The sequence below is a fragment of the Mustela nigripes genome, chromosome 3, assembly GCF_022355385.1.
Source record: "Mustela nigripes isolate SB6536 chromosome 3, MUSNIG.SB6536, whole genome shotgun sequence".
Classification (NCBI taxonomy): domain Eukaryota; kingdom Metazoa; phylum Chordata; class Mammalia; order Carnivora; family Mustelidae; genus Mustela; species Mustela nigripes.
The window spans coordinates 8,729,365-8,746,484 of record NC_081559.1 but is presented as its reverse complement, the minus strand read 5'-3'; the positions used below and the strand labels follow the sequence as shown (position 1 = coordinate 8,746,484).

Below are 17,120 nucleotides of genomic sequence, written 5' to 3'. Positions count from 1 at the left end.
TCTTAATTCTATTGTCCTGGCACAAATTCCATGTTCTTTCTACAGACATTTCATTTGATTCCCCAAAGCAGTCAGAATGTCTGAAAGGTTTCTTCTGACTATTTTCATTACTTCTGGGACAATTTCACTTCATCTCAAGGTAATGAAGATGCCTCTGACTCACCAGGGGAGAAATCACTTACCAGGAAATGGAGAAAAGAAAAACGGAAAGATTACAATTTTATAAGATGTGTTGCTAGAGTCTGAGTTGTAACTCTCACGTCCACAAGTTGTTCCATGTTTAAGACCAAATTCAACTTGAGAATAAATTCTTATTGGCCTTATTCAGTGAGCCATGAATCGAACCTCATCTAAAAAACAGGAGCTCCAAAGAGCTGTACACAGTGAAAGACTTTTTTAGCTAGAAGAAGGTGAGGCAAGGAAGTTACCAGCAACGAGTGGAATGTTTGTGGCAAGATCACCTCCCCTTAGGGATAGCAGAGGTCTATCATGCAGTGAGGTCACCTTGCTAGTGCTGACCAGGTAATTACAGATGGACTGGCTTAAGATTTCACTCCTGAGAAGGGTTCAAACTATAACTAAGTTAGGTATTAAGTCTTGGTTTTGTGATGTGGGTTTAGCACCAGTGATTCAATTTTGGATCTGTTGTCTCTTTGTCAACAGCATAAAAGCTATTTTTCCACCCCTGCTCCCTGTTCTCTATTCTCTCCAATGTGAATCTACAGACTCACAATTGTTATTCCATGTTCCAGGGAACTAACAATGAGACAGGTTGGTCTAAGCCATCTGGGTCTTAGTAGAGAGTTCTTATGAGGTGAACATCTTTCCTGCCCTCCAATCCCTTCTTTTCCCCCAGGAGAATTAGAAACAGATCCTTGACTTCCTCTTGGATGCAGTTCCCTGACTGCCTGAAGGAATTTAGGAGAGAATTTCCCCGTAAATGATTTCTGTTGAGAAACTTATCCAACCTACCCTACAAGCCTCCATATTTTACACCCAGGCAGAGTCCTGAGGATTCTTCATCATGAGAAAGGGGGTGACATCTAGCTGTGAAGTATTTTTCTCTCAACTGGAAATCTTGGGGTCGTGGTTCTCATCCTGCCATCCTACTGTTTCTTATCCTCATCCAGATTGTAACAAAGAGGTACTAATGGGTAAGTGACAGGCTCCTTGTAACTTGTCTTTAAACTTAGGCTTATGTCAAGATGCATTCCCCATACCTCAATGCTCTTGCCCATTTCCAACACACTTTCAGTTCCGTCCAATTTAATTCGTAAGTGAGTTTTGAGCACAGATTACTAGAGTTCACAAAGATGCATCGGGTAGTACTGTTCTCAAGATGCTGACAGTGTCTGTAGCAGAGGAATCGTTAGGATACAAGGTAAAATACAGATCACAGGAGAGTTCAGCAGGTGAAGAACAGTTCCATGGAGGGAAGGCCATGTGCCATATTAATTCCGCACAGGGGATTTGGGGTCACATAGACCCGGGATCGCATCCTGGCTCTGCTACTTATTAGACGTAAGACTTTGGCTTTGAGAATAGCAGCATCTCAAGGATTACTTTTTTAAGGATTACTTTGGGCCGTGCGTCTAATAGTCTGCATAAACCAGCGCCCGTCCTGAGTCAACGAGCAAGAGCGGATGGGAAGGACAGCAAGCGTTTGATTCCTTCTAAAAGTTTGTTGAAAAGAAGAAAACTTGGGTCGGACTGATCGGTGGGACAAGGAGTCCTGATAAACTTGCGTACGGACTGGGCGGGAAGGACCCCCGAGGGAGGGGAGGGTTTGAGGATCCAGGAAGACGGAGCCGCTGGTGCCGCTGGTGCCGCTGGTGGAGGACGGAGATCCAGAGCTCAGAGCCCGAGGGGACTTTCGCCTTCTGTGGCAGGAGACACAGGAAAGTGAAACAGGCACGTGGCAGTGCAGATGGTAACAGTAGGAAAATAATCGCTACAGCAAAGTTCAAATTAATGTAAGGAACAAGCATTCAGAATTAGAAGTAGGAATCCTAGTGAAGAATTAAGGGAAACGATCTAGATTAAGGAAAATTTCTTTAAGCTCTTTTTTTTCTCCTTTCCTTTCCCTTTTGTTTGTTTGTTTGTTGTTGTTATTGTTGATTTGTTTTTTATTTTTTAAAAACTCCCCAATCATCCTAAATAAGAGGCCTAAGCCCGCGCAGCAGCCAAGGTCCCGGGCACGGGGCTCCGCCCGGAAGCCCCCGCTCCCGCCGCCCGGAAGGAAGCCGGCCCAGATGCTTCCGCGGAACCAGAGCGCAGCGGCTGCAGCGCCGGCCGGGCCCGTTTCGCCGGAGAACTCCGGGTCACCGCTCTCGGCGCCCCGGCGCGGGAGAAAGTCCTGCTCTTCCGGTTCTCTGGCCCGGTGTTTGGTGTTGTGTATCCGCACCCCGGAGCCATGTCGGGTTTCAGCCCGGAGCTCATCGACTACCTGGAAGGGAAGATCTCCTTCGAGGAGTTCGAGAGACGGAGAGAAGAGCGGAAAACCCGCGAGAAGAAAGTGAGGCGCCGCCAGGCCAGGGTTCTTCTCACTGTCGTGTCGCCGGGGTACACCTCGATGTGGGGGGGCCCGTGCCTCGTTCGCCTGGATGGGGCGGCCGGGTCGTCCGCCGCTTCTTACCCAGACCCTGATCCTCGTCTCTCGTCCTTGTGCTGCGCTCCCTTAAAGATTTCCGCCGCCAAAGTCTTGTCTTTGTGGTAGCCTGGTCTGTGGTAACCGTGGTAACTCGTCTCTCCTCCGTTCCCGGCCCCTCCTCCCTCAGCCCCTCACATTCTGACTCTAGCCCCAGCTTTGCCGCCAGGTGTTTCCGGTGTGTTGGGGGGAGCACCTCACCGCCTTCTGGGGGCTGCGGACCTTCAGCCGACGCCCGGTTTCTGAGGCGTCTCGCACGGCTGTGAGGTCATCTTCCGTAAAACGCGTTTTCTGGTCTGGTACCCAAATTTTCACTCACATAATTTTTCATACTTTAGAACATCTGAACTTCCCTTATCTTCTCACTTAGAGGAAATCCGAAGGGAGATCAAAATGATCGCACCCTTTGGAATTGACGGCTGGGTTCTCTCCCAATTCATGCAGCTAATAGTGACCCCATCTCTTTTCATTTAAAAAGCTGGGATACAGTGGGTAGATTCGTGAAGTCATCAAGGTATTTTAAGTTATTTTTAAAAGATTTTTATTTATTTATTTGTCAGAGAGAGCGCGCGCGCGCCCAAGCAGGTGGGGGAGTGGCAGAGGTGGAAGCTGGCTCACTGCCGAACCAGGAACCAGGATCCGGGGCGGAACTCAGTCCCAGGACCCTGGGATCATGACCTGAGCCAAAGGCAGACGCTCAACCTTCTGAGCCACCCAGGCGTCTCTTAACATTATTTTGTTTATGTGACTGATGTAGACAGTCATGGGGGATGAGATCGAGGTACTCTGAAATGCTTTGACTATTCAAATGTGAATTCCACATACTGTGTGTGTTTGTAGAGCTCGAGTTTCATAGAAAGAGAAAATGAGGGAAATAACCCTATTCCCAACTGGAGAGAACTAAATCTGCATTATTATTATTATTTTTTTTTAAATTTTTCAATCACAGAGTCTTCAGGAAAAAGGAAAGTTACCAGCCGAAGAAAATCCAAATGACTCTGAAGTTCCATCATCGTCAGGAATTGACTCCACCAAATCGCGGGACAAAGATGTCAATGAAGGTGTGTTAAAATCATCTGTCACCTGCATTAAATATCGAGGGTACCTAACAATTTAATAAAAACAGTGCTTTTTCGTTGCAGTGGTATTTTGTTGTTGATGGCCTTGTTTATCAGTAGCATAGTGCATGCTGTGTAATAACGTGCTCAATAAAGATTTGTGGAGTTACTGAATATGGTGATGGTTAGTTTTGTGGGTTATTTTTGTAGAAAAGTTTATTTTTTTAAGATTTATTTTATTTATTTATTTATTTATTTATTTATTTTTAAGATTTTATTTATTTATTTGGCTGGGATCACAGGTAGGCAGAGAGGCAGGCAGAGAGGTAGGCAGAAAAAGGAGTGGGGAAAGCAGGCTCCCTGCTGAGCAGAGAGCAAGATGTGGGGCTCGATGCCAGGATCCTGAGATCACGACCAGAGCCAAAGGCAGAGGCTTAACCCACTGAGCCACCCAGGTGTCCCAAGATATATTTATTTTAGAGGAAGCCTGGGGGCATGTCAGTCAGGTGGAGGGACAGAAGGAAAGAGAGAGAATCCTCAGGCAGATTCCCCACTGAGTACAGAGTTCCATGCCACCCAACCCAGGACCCTGAAATCTTAACCTGAGCCAAAATCAAGAGTCAGTTGCTTAACCGGCTGAGCCACACAGGTGCCTTGTGCAAAAGTGTCTCAAATTGGTGTCAGTATTTGGGAGCCTTTTTAGAGTTATTGTTTTTTATATTAGCTCTTTCAGTTACTAATTACTTCCAGACTATACTCCCCCAGATTGTTGTACTTCTGTGTAAAGTGGCTTCCAAACTACTGCTTTAGTTGTAGGAGATGAGATAGAAATCCAGTGGAAGTCCTCTTGGCTGCCCAGCTGGGTCCTCACACACAGTGTAGTTGTCTTGGTGTGCTGCCTCATTCCAGTCCTCAGCGCTGCATGGCCAGATACTAGATTTGGTTAGTCCCAAACTAATTAAAGCCATCAGAGTCTAACTGATGAACTAGTATGCAAATTCTTTAATTTCTAGTGATTCATACACCTTCCTAGTGATCAGAATACCCATACTAGTTCATAGTATCCATCTACCTGGACAAGTGATGTGTGATACTGAAGTATCAGTTATAATGTAGCTTTGTGTGTAGTGTCTGATGGAGAACTAACTACATTGAACTTTCTTGTTCTAGGGAGTAGAAGTAGAGGCTTTTTTCTTTCTGTAAATGACCTTCTTTCCACAGAGAATACATACTATTAGGAAAGATAGAAAACAAGCTTTATTCCCGCCTCCTTTGACCCAAGTGGAGAAGAATGGCAAAAAGAAGAGCACTTTGGGGTTACTGTTTCTTACCTTGTCAGGCTAGTGGGGTGGGAAAGAGGACTGAAGTTGTTCTTTCCCTTTATCTGCTTAGGGGAGGAATAGCTCTTCCAACATCTGGTCTTCGATGTGTAACTGTAGTGGCAGGCACCAGTGTGTGGTTGATTAACGCTGCCCCTGAGCAGTGGCCATGAGGCCCGCTCTAAAAAAAGTGATGAATTGAGTCAGTTCTTGCTCATCAGGAGCAGTAGGCATACGTGTATTAGATTTCCTCAGCTCAGATAATCCCATCCGTCCTTTCAAGATATAAAGCTCCCCATTCCCCCAGGAAGGAATCATCCCACCAGAGCTCTATCAGGACCCTTGGTGAGTGTGAACATATATTCAGAATAAAAGAGGTGTCAGTTTTGAACAAGTTTGACAAAGTCTGCTAATTGGAATATATGGCCCCTAGAATTAATTGTCTTTTTTTCTCCTGTACGTTACTGAATATCGCTGTTAAATTCTTGCTCTTGAGTAGCTTTCCTACACACCATGCAAATAGGGCCTTCTTTTTTTTTTTATAAAGATTATTTATTTATTTATTTGTCAGAGAGAGAGAGAGAGAGCGAGCACAGGCAGACAGAGTGGAAGGCAGAGTCAGAGGGAGAAGCAGGCTCCCTGCAGAGCAAGGAGCCCGATGTGGGACTCGATCCCAGGACGCTGGGATCATGACCTGAGCCGAAGGCAGCTGCTTAACCAACTGAGCCACCCAGGCGTCCCAATAGGGCCTTCTTTTAATTTCATTTTCAGTTCATGATTGCTGATAGAGAAACTACAGTTAATTTTTGTATATTGACCTCGAATCCAAGAACCTGGCTTCACTCCTGTGTTCTGGCAGTTTGTACGTACATTCTTTTAGATCTTCTGTGTCCTAATCACATCATTTGTGAATAGTGACAGTTTCATTTCTTCCTTCCCATCTTTTGCCTTTTCTCTTCATTTTACGTTATTCAGGACCTCCAACAAAATGATGAAAGGAGTGGTGACGGCATCCTTGTCTCATTTCTAGTAACTGAATAAGGCACCATTAACTGTGTTTGTGGAAAGTTTTTTGTAGATACTGATTATCAAACTAAAGATATTCCCTTCCATTTCTAGTTGACTAAGAATTTTTATTAGGAATGAGTATTAAAAATCTAATAATTTTATCAAATGCTTCTCCTTATCAAGATGATCCTGTGATTTTTTTTTTCCTTTCTGTTACTGGAATAAATTTTTTATTGATTGGCAGTGTTATAACATACATTTCTTTGTATATTTATTTTGGATGTTCAGAATTCTTAAGATGATTTTTATGATTTTATGAGAATGGCTGTTTGTTGCTCAGAATATGGGTTTTTAAAAATAATTTTGTCTTCCCTTAAGCATTAACTATCACATTTATCCAACATCCTTAACGTGTCTTTCTTCAGGAGAAATGTCAGATGGAGTCAGTAAGTCAGTTCACAAGGTCTTTGCGTCCATGCTTGGAGAGAATGAGGATGACGAGGAGGAAGAGGAAGAAGAGGAGGAGGAGGAAGAAGAAACACCTGAGCAACCCACTGCAGGGGACGTGTTTGTGCTGGAGATGGTTCTCAATCGTGAGACCAAGAAGATGATGAAAGTAAATGCTTCCTTTAGTATTGATAAATGGAATGAAAATGTGATATAATAATTGAAAAAGAATCTTTAAATCATACATATATTTAGAAAGAATTCAAACTGTGAGGAAGGAAATACGAGACAACTGTTCCTGGTTTCTTATTTTTAATCTTAAGAGATTTTTTTTTTAAATCTTAGAGATTTTGTACTGTGTACTGTGGTCCATATTATATCTTGATATATAGTTTTTAAATATTTTTTTTTAAAGATTTTATTTATTTATTTGACAGATGGAGATACAAGTAGGCAGAGAGGCAGGCACAGGGCGTGGGGGGCGGAAGCAGACTCCCCGCCAAGCAGAGAGCCTGATGTGGGGCTTGATCCCAGGGCCCCCGAGAACATGATCTGAGCTGAAGACAGAGGCTTTAACCCACTGAGCCGCCCAGGCACCTCATAGTTTTTAAAGATTTATCTATTAGAGCGTGTGCTTGCTCAAGAGCAGGGGTGGGGGAGTGGGGAGGGAGAGGATCTTGAGTGGACTCCTCACTGACTGAGCACAGAGGCCCCCACAGGGCTCCCTCTCGTGACCAACCCTGAGAACATGACCTGAGCCGAAAGTAAGAGTCAGATACTTAACTGACTTAGCCAGCCAGGTACCCTAGTATAACTTGATATTTTTTTTAACGAAGTTTATTCTAAGTAGATAAATTTGAAGGAAGGAGGATTTTCAGTAGGTTATATTAATAAAAGAAGCTTCCTGACACATAAATCCATTTTGCAGCATCAGGTTTTACATTTGTTATTATTATAATTAGTAGTGATTCCTGACCACATTGGTTTTTGCTTTTTTCATATATTTTTACTCTGCTTTGATCTTTCTACTGTAGGAAGTTTGTTTTTGTTTTTTGTTTTAGTTTTCTGAATTATTCCTTTTTGGAAAATATTTTAGACTAATTTCCCGAGATTAATTTTAGACTTCTTCTTAAAGTGCAGACTTTGATGTTAATGAGTCAGTATTGTCATTTATTCCTTAGTTTCCAATTTAGAAAGTTGAGAAGTTTTAAAGGGAAATTTCATTTTCATTATCTTCTGCATTTATTAATTTGGTTGGAATTGAAATCTAAAATATTACTATATTTTAGCTAAATGTTGTTTATTTTTTATACAGGAGAAAAGGCCTCGAAGTAAACTTCCCAGAGCTCTGAGGGGTCTCATGGGTGAAGCCAACATTCGCTTTGCTCGAGGAGAACGTGAGGAGGCGATATTGATGTGCATGGAAATCATAAGACAAGGTGGTTTTTGTGGGGATTATTGATAAGAGCAGTTTAATAGTGTGACTTTTAAAATAAATGGAGGACCATTTCACTGTACTGCTTGGAAAATACATTCAGAAGCTTGGAGGTGGTGGTTGTACCAGCAGTATGCCACTTTCACATTGAGTAGACGTCATTACCAAGAAAATGAAAACCCGAGTATGACCCAATGAAATACTAATATTTATTGAACTCTGCCAGGCTTCTTTTTTGTTTTTGTTTGTTTTTTAATGTTCCATTTTGGGGTTTTAGACTTCTGTAGCATTAGTCTTTTTTTAAATATGGCAAGCCCACGTTAAAACCACTTAAAAAGTGTTCTTTTTTTTTTCCTTTCACTTTCCAGATTAGGCAGAGCTAGATTATTTTAATCTACTTTTTGTAAAAGATACAATTTATACTTACCATCTTTCTTTAATCTGCATATCTTGGGCATATTGAAGGATATCTTCATAAGTGACTTTCTGACTAATCACTTAATTTTATTATTTTGGTTTCCTGATGTGTTGCCAAATAATGCCCTACGTAGTGACTTAGGTAGTTGTAATACAGTAAACTCTTAATTTATCTTTTCAATATTTTGGCATTTCTTTTATCTGGATAAGGGTCCGTTTAGAAGTCTTTTTACCCTTTGTTAATTTTATTTTTCTCGTCATGGTAAATGTACTCTTTAATCCCCGTCCCCTGCTTCCCCCATCCCTCCACCTACTTCCCCTGTGGCAACCATGTTTGTTTTCTACAATTAAGAGTCTGTTCTTGGTTTGTCTCTCTTTTTTCTTTCTTTGCTTATGTTTTGTTTTGTTTGTTTTGTTTCTTAAATTCAACATATGAATGAAATCATATGGTGTTTGTCTTTCTCTGACTTTCTTTGCTCAGCACTATACTCTCTTGCTCTATCCATGTTGTTGCAAATGGCAAGATTTCATTCTTTTTTATGGCTGAATAATATTCCATTATATATTTATCTTATGTCTTCTTGCTATTCACCTAGCAATGGACACTTGGGTTGCTTCTTTAGTTTGGGTAGTAAAAATAATGCTGCTGTAAACATTGGGATGTTTCTGTATTTTTTGGGTAAATACCCAGTAGTACAATTACTGAGTCATAGGGTAGTTCTATTTTTAATTTTTTTATGTTAAACTGTCTTCCCCATACTTGTCTTCCCAGGTGGCTGTACCAGTTTGCATTCCCACCAGCAGTACACTAGGGTTTCTTTTTCTCCACTACCTTGCCAACACTTGTTTCTTGTCTTTCTGATTTTAGCCATTCTGACAGGTGTGAGGTGATACCTCATTGAGTTTTTTGCTTTCTATTTCCCTGATGATGAGTGATGTTGAGCATCTTTTTATGTTGTCTATGGCCATCTGGAAGTCTTCTTTGGAGAAATGTCTATTGTGCCTTCTGCCCATTTTTAAGTTGGATTATTTGTTTTTTTGGTATTGAGTTGTAGCAGTTCTCTGTATGTTTCAGATACTAACCCTTTATTGGATATGTCATTTGCAAATATCTTCTGCTGTTCACTAGGTTGCCTTTCATTTAGTTCTGTTGCTTCCTTTGCAGTGCAGAAACTTTATTTTGATGAAGTCCCAGTAGTTTGTGCTTTTATTTTCCTTGCCTTAGGAGACATATCTAGAAAAATGTTACAACTGATGTCAGAGACATTTTTTTAAAAGATTTATTTGAGAGAGTGAGTGAGTGCGTGGAGGGGGGTGGGCAGACTCCCCTCTGAGCAGGGAGCCCAATGCAGAACTCAGTCCTGGGACCCTGGGATCATGACCTGAGCCAAAGATGGACGCTTGACTGACTGAGCCACCCAGGCGCCCAGGTAGCATAGACATTTTTTTTTTTTCATTTTAAATTTTAATTAATTTATTTTTTTCAGCATAACAGTATTCATTGTTTTTGCACCACACCCAGTGCTCCATGCAATCCGTGCCCTCTCTAATACCTACCACCTGGTTCCCCCAACCTCCCACCCCCCGCCCCTTCAAACCCCTCAGATTGTTTTTCAGAGTCCATAGTCTCTCATGGTTCACCTCCCCTTCCAATTTCCCTCAACTCCCTTCTCCTCTCCATCTCCCCTTGTCCTCCATGCTATTTGTTATGCTCCACAAAGTGAAACCATGTGATAATTGACTCTCTCTGCTTGACTTATTTTACTCAGCATAATCTCTTCCAGTCCCATCCATGTTGCTACAAAAGTTGGGTATTCATCCTTTCTGATGGAGGCTTAATACTCCATAGTGTATATGGGCCACATCTTCTTTATCCATTTGTTTGTTGAAGGGCATCTTGGTTCTTTCCACAGTTTGGCGACTGTGGCCATTGCTGCTATAAACATTTGCGTACATATGGCCCTTCTTTTCACGACATCTGTATCTCTGGGGTAAATACCCATGAGTGCAATGTCAGGGTCATAGGGAAGCTCTATTTTTAATTTCTTGAGGAATCTCCACACTGTTTTCCAAAGTGGCTGCACCAACTTGCATTCCCACCAACAGTGTAGGGAGGGTTCCCCTTTGTCCACATCTTCTCCAACACATGTTGTTTCCTGTCTTGTTAATTTTGGCTATTCTAACTGGTGTAAGGTGGTATCTCAATGTGGTTTTAATTTGAATCTCCCTGATGGCTAGTGATGATGAACATTTTTTCATGTGTCTGATAGCCATTTGTATGTCTTCATTGGAGAAGTGTCTGTTCATATCTTCTGCCCATTTTTTGATATGACTGTCTGTTTTGTGTGTGTTGAGTTTGAGGAGTTCTTTATAGATCCTGGATATCAGCCTTTTGTCTGTACTGTCATTTGCAAATATCTTTTCCCATTCCATGGGTTGCCTCTTTGTTTTGTTGACTGTTTCTTTTGCTGTGCAGAAGCTTTTGATATTGATGAAGTCCCAAAAGTTCATCTTCGCTTTTGTTTCCTTTGCCTTTGGAGACGTCTTGAAAGAAGTTGCTGTGGCTGATATCGAAGAGGTTACTGCCTATATTCTCCCTCTAGGGTTCTGATGGATTCCTGTCTCACGTTGAGGTCTTTTATCCATTTCGAGTTTATCTTTGTGTATGGTGTAAGAGAAGGGTCGAGTTTCATTCTTCTACATATAGCTGTCTAATTTTCCCAGCACCATTTATTGAAGAGACTGTCTTTTTTCCACTGTATATTTTTTCCTGCTTTGTCAAAGATAATTTGACCATGGAGTTGTGGGTCCATATCTGGGTTCTCTACTCTGTTCCACTGGTCTATGTGTCTGTTTTTATGCCAGTACCATGCTGTCTTGGTGATCACAGCTTTGTAGTAAAGCTTGAAATCAGGTAACGTGATGCCCCCAGTTTTATTTTTGTTTTTCAACATTTCCTTAGTGATTCAGGGTCTTTTCTGATTCCATACAAATTTTTGGATTATTTGCTCCAGCTCTTTGAAAAATACTGGTGGAATTTTGATCAGAATGGCATTAAAAGTATCGATTACTCTAGGCAGTGTAGACATTTTAACAATGTTTATTCTTCCGATCCAAGAGCATGGAACGGTCTTCCATCTTTTTGTGTCTTTTTTAGTTTCTTTCATGAGTGTTCTGTAGTTCCTTGAGTACAGATCCTTTACCTCTTTGGTTAGGTTTATTCCCAGGTATCTTATGGTTCTTTGTGCTATAGTAAATGGAATCGATTCTCTAATTTCCCTTTCTGTATTTTCATTGTTAGTGTATAAGAAAGCCACTGCTTTCTGTACATTGACTTTGTATCCTAGCATAGACATTTTAACAACATTATTTCTTCCAGTCCATGAACATGGAGTATCTTTTCATTTCTTTGCAATATCTTGAATTTCTTTCATCAGTGTTTTATAGTTTTCACAATACAGGCCTTTCACCACTTTCACCTCTTTAAGTTTATTCCTAAATATTTTATTGTTTTTGGTGTAATTGTAAATGGGATTCTTTTGTTTCCTTCCTTCCTTCCATCCATCCCTTTTCTCTTTCTTTCTTTCTCTCTCTTTCTTTCTTTCTTTCTCTCTTTCTTTCTAGTAAGCTGTACACCCAGCATCGGTCTTGAACTCATGAGTCAGATCTGGAGCTGCATGCTTTACCAACCAAGCCAGCCGTGTGCCCCTTGTATGGTTTTCTTAATTTCACTTTCTGCTGCTTCATTAGTAGTGTATAGAAATACAACAGATTGCTGTACATTGATTTTGTATCCTGTGAATTTACTGAACTCACTTATCAATTCTAGTAATTCTTTGGTAGAGTTTTTAGGGTTTTCTATATATAGTATCATGTCATTTGCAGATAATGAGAGTTTTACTTCTTCCCTACCAGTTTGGAATGCATTTTATTTCATTATGTTTCTGATTGCTGTGGCTAGGACTGCTAGTACTGTATTTACTAAAAGTGATGAGAGTGGACATTGTTATCTTGTTTCTGACCTTAAGGGAAAAGCTCTCAGTTTTTCATCATTGAGTATGCTGTTGGCTGTGGGTTTTTCTTATAAGGCCTTTATTATGCTGAGGTATGTGCTCTCTAGACCTACTTTGCAGTGGGTTTTTTTAAAATCAGGAGTTGATGTTGTACTTTGTCAAATGCTTTTTCTGCATTTGTTGAAATGATCATGTAGTTTTCATTCTTTATCTTTTTTTATTTTCTTTTTTTCCCTTTTTTTCATCCTTTATCCTGTCGATGTGACGCATCTTGTTGATTGTTTTGCAAATAGGGAACCATCCTTGCAACCTGGGGAAAATGCCACTAGATCCTAGTGTATGTTTTTTAATGTGTTGTTGGATTCAGTTTGCCAATATGTTGTTGAGGATTTTTGCATCTATATTTGTGAGAGATATAGAGCTGTGGGTTTTTGTGTGTGTGTGGTGTCTTTATCTGGTTTTGGCATCAGGATGATACCTCATAGAGTGGATTTGGAGGTTTTCTTTTCTCTTTTTTGTTTTGGAATGGTTTGAGAAGAATAGGTGTTAACTCTTCTTTAAATATTTGATAGAATTTGCCTGTGAGGTTGTCTGGTCCTTGACTTTTGTTTTTTTGGAGTTTTTGGTTACTGCTTTAATTTCATTGCTGCTAATTGGTCTGTTCAAATTTTCTGTTTCTTCCTGCTTCAGTTTTGGTAGGTTGTATGTTTCAAGGAATTTATCCATTTCCTCTAAGTTGTCCAGCTTTTTGGCATATAGGTTTTCTAATATTCTGTTACAGTTGTTTGTATTTCTGTGGTGTTGGTTGTTACTTCTCCTCTTTCATTTATGACTTTATTTGCGTCCTCTTTTTTTTGATGAACCTTACTAAAGGTTTATCAATTTTATTGATCCTTTTAAAGAACTAACTTCTATTCTGAACTATTTATCTGTTCCATTGTTTTTGTTTTTAGTTTCTATATAATTTATTTCTGCTCTAATCTTTTTAAAAAGATCTTATTGTTAAATAAAATCTGCACCCACTGTGGGGCTCGAACTCACAACCCTGAGGTCAATAACGGCATGCTCTACCCACTAAGCCAGCCAGGTGCTCCTCTCTTCTAATCTTTGTTATTTCCTTCCTTTTGCTGGGTGTGGGTTTTATTTGTTCTTTTTTGGCTCCTTTAGGTATAAGATTAGGTTATTTATTTGCTTCTGCTTCTGAAAGGCTGGCCTGTATTGCTATAAACTTCCCTCTTATAACCACTTTCGCTGTATCCCAAAGATTTTAGACCACTGTAGTTTATTTTCATTTGTTTCCATGTAGTTTTTTATTTATTCTTTGGTATCTTGATTGATCCATTCATTGTTTAGTAGTATGTTAATTAACCTCATGTATTTATACTCCTTCCAGATTTTTTCTTATGGTTGATTTCTAGTTTCATAGCATTGTGGTCAGAAAAGCAGGGTGGTATGACTTTGATTTTTTTGAATTTGTTGAGACTTGTTTTGTGGCCCAATATCTGATCTGTTCTGGAGAATGTTCCATCTGTAATCGAAAAGAATGTGTATTCTGTTTTAGTATGGAATGTACTGAATATGTCTTTTTAATCCATCTGGTTCAGGGTGTCATTCAAAACCACTCTTTATAGATTTTCTGTTTGGATGATCTGCCCATTGATGTAAGTGGAGTGTAAAAGTCCTCTACTATTACTGTATTACTGTTACTTCTTTATGTTTGTTATTAACTGTTTTATGTATTTGGGTTCTCCCATGTTAGGTGCATAAATATTTACAATTGATTTTTTCTCTTGTTGGATTGGGGGCCCTTTATTATTTTATAGTGTCCTCTTTGTCTCTTGTTACAATCTTTGTTTTATTTTATATTATTTTATTTTATTTTTATCTTTTTAAAGATTTTGTTTTTTAAAGTAATGCTTTAAAAATGCAATTTGGACCTTGAACTTAAAACCCCAAGATCATGAGTTGCAGGCTCTACCTCACTGTCTTTGTTTCTTTGTGTTATATTTAGAGATTGGGAGAGCCTGCATGGAGGGGAGGGCCAGAGAGAGAGGGAGAGAGTCTTAAGCAGACTCCCCGCTCAGCACAGATCAGCACATAGTCTCACAACCCTGAGACCTGAGCTGAAACCAAGAGTTGGACATTTAACTGACTGTACCACCCAGGCGTCCCTCCACAGTCAGTGTTTTAAAGTGTGTTTGTCCAATATAAGTATTGCTCTCCTGGCTTTCTTTTGATACCCATTTGCATGATAAATGTTTTTCCATCTCCTCACTTTGAATCTGCAGGTGTCTTTCACCCAATCCGAAATGAGTCTCTTACAGTGAGGATATAGATGGTCTTATTTTTTTTTTATCCATCTGTTATCTTCTTGTCTCTTGATTAGAACATTTAGTCTATTTACATTCAAAATAATTATCAATAGATATGTATTTCTTGCTGTTTTGTTACTTGTTTTGTGGTTGTTTCTGTAGATTTGCTCTGATCCTTTCTTTTGCTCACTTTCATGGTTTGTTGGCTTTCTTTAAAGCTATCCTTTGGCATTTGGCCAGCTCAGTTGGTAGAGCATGCAACTCTTGATGTTGGAGTCATGAGTTCAAGCCCCATGTAGGGTATAGAGCTTACTTTAAAAAAATTTTTTTTCTTAGATTACTCATTAGGATAATTTGAGGTCACTGCTTTTTCTTTTCTACTCCATCAGAAACAAGCTTAGCCAAACTTTTCCTTGAGGATATTTTGTTTGCTTCCTACTTTCCAATATTACCTGTTCCTTTATTCCAGTTTGTAATTGTTTATTTTTAACAATTATCTTTGATTTTTAAGCCCTTGTGATCTTCGAACTTCATTTCAGAAACATTTCAGAAATGTAGATTAACTATTCACTTTGATATCCTCCATTTAGGTGCAGGTTAGCTATCCTTGGTCCATTCATCCATACGCCTATGGTTGTTGGGTCATGAAGATTAAATAAACACAGATGTGATGGTGTTCTTTGGGATGAACTTGCTGAGTTATTGAGCTGCATTTAACCTTAGCAAATGAGGATTTTCACAAGGGATGCATGGTGGAGAGTAGAGTTTTTCATGAAGTTACACTTTGCTCAGAGACAGTAATGCCAAAACACTAATCGTGTATGAACATGAAGTAAAGCAAATTTAATCTAATGTTTATTCTTAAATCTGCTAAGTAGTTTCTATAATTCTGCTAGAGTGTTTTAAAGAGTAAACATTAAAAAAAGATCCATAGCTTGAACATGGGATTGTTGTCATCTCATGCCTCTTTCTTCAGCCAATAGAATTTTTTTTTTTTTTATTCATTATAGCTCCTCTGGCTTATGAACCGTTTTCTACTCTTGCTATGATATATGAGGACCAAGGTGACATGGAAAAATCTCTTCAGTTTGAGTTGATTGCTGCACATTTAAATCCTAGTGACACCGAAGAATGGGTTAGATTGGCAGAAATGTCTCTGGAGCAAGACAATATTAAGCAGGCTATTTTTTGCTACACGAAAGGTAAAAAAAGTTTCTTATTTTGTTTGATATAATGTTATATAATAGGTATTTTCATAATTGTACTTACTACTCTAGGGTGATGTTAGCTGAAGTATAGTTATTCCTTATATTCTGGCATCCCAGAGGTAAGCATTTGGGGTCTCTCTGCTTTCATGTTTATCAGCAACTTTATGCTGTGATCTAATACAGCACAGAAGTTGGTAGAAGAACAGTACTTTCGATTTCCTGCTGAGATCGTTGTTGGTTCTAAGCTATTCCTTAAGGGTTAACATCACATTAGAGTGACCAAATGAAGATTAATATAGAGATTCAGATTCTGTCTGGTCTTAGACTAAACCTAGTTGAGATTTCCTGTGGAAGTAGATTTGTTCCAGAATAACCCCCTTGGGTTTATTAGAGAATTAGAGTGTTTATTACATTTTGTGAAAAGGGGATTGGTCATACCTAGGTATCATGAACCCCTTTTTGTGGTAAATCTGTAATTCTTTTTTTTCTTTTTAGCTCTTAAATATGAACCTACTAATGTCCGTTATCTCTGGGAGCGATCAAGCCTTTATGAACAGATGGGAGATCATAAGATGGCAATGGATGGTTATAGGCGTATTTTAAATCTTTTATCTCCATCTGATGGAGAACGTTTTATGCAGTTGGCTAGAGATATGGCAAAGTAAGTTTGGAGAATATTTAGATTCTCCTATTAATCATCTTATTTTACAAATCAGAACACATATTTGAAGTAAATATATTTTATTTTTAATTGAGGTTCAAAGAAGTGTTTTATTTAATACATTTTGTACTTTTCTGTTTTCAAGTCAGCTGTGTGGTGGTTACTTAAAAAAATTTTTATATACAATTGCCTTCAAGTGTTCAGAAGCTTAATAATGGGGCATGTTCTAAAAGGATGATTAGGTTGCCAGTTTTCCATAACTTAGTTGAAGTTATGTAAATTTGTGGTTATATTATTTTAAATTGTTGTAAATGTGCTAATGAAATGTTTGTGATACAGGTTTTTTTTTTAATAATCATTTATCTTTAGTCAGTACTAGAATAACATTTTAAGACAAAAAATGTTCCTTGTAGTTGACACATGCTACTGGCTGTGGTATATATTTTATTCTAAAATATTGTGTACTACTGCATTTACTTCTCCAATATGCTATACATCAAAGCAGAGCAAGAACCATTTGGCTAAATAATGTCTTGTCATAAGCTCTCTATCTAGAGATATCCGTTCTATAGTATTTAAGCCTAGGATCAACCAT

The 17,120-nt window shown here is 39.3% G+C and overlaps 1 protein-coding gene across 2 annotated transcripts in view; it reads left to right on the top strand.

Annotated features, from left to right (window-relative positions):
* The first annotated feature begins 2,306 nt into the window (after window positions 1-2,306).
* GTF3C3 (general transcription factor IIIC subunit 3) overlaps window positions 2,307-17,120 on the top strand; it is a 38,792-nt gene continuing 23,978 nt past the window's right edge. For both annotated transcript variants that reach the window (XM_059393111.1, XM_059393112.1), the window contains exons 1-6: window positions 2,307-2,515; window positions 3,597-3,708; window positions 6,458-6,648; window positions 7,795-7,918; window positions 15,667-15,858; window positions 16,360-16,525. In XM_059393111.1, the coding sequence (XP_059249094.1) occupies window positions 2,414-2,515; window positions 3,597-3,708; window positions 6,458-6,648; window positions 7,795-7,918; window positions 15,667-15,858; window positions 16,360-16,525 (887 nt within the window). In that variant the 5' untranslated portion in view covers window positions 2,307-2,413. The remainder of the gene's footprint in view (window positions 2,516-3,596; window positions 3,709-6,457; window positions 6,649-7,794; window positions 7,919-15,666; window positions 15,859-16,359; window positions 16,526-17,120) is intronic.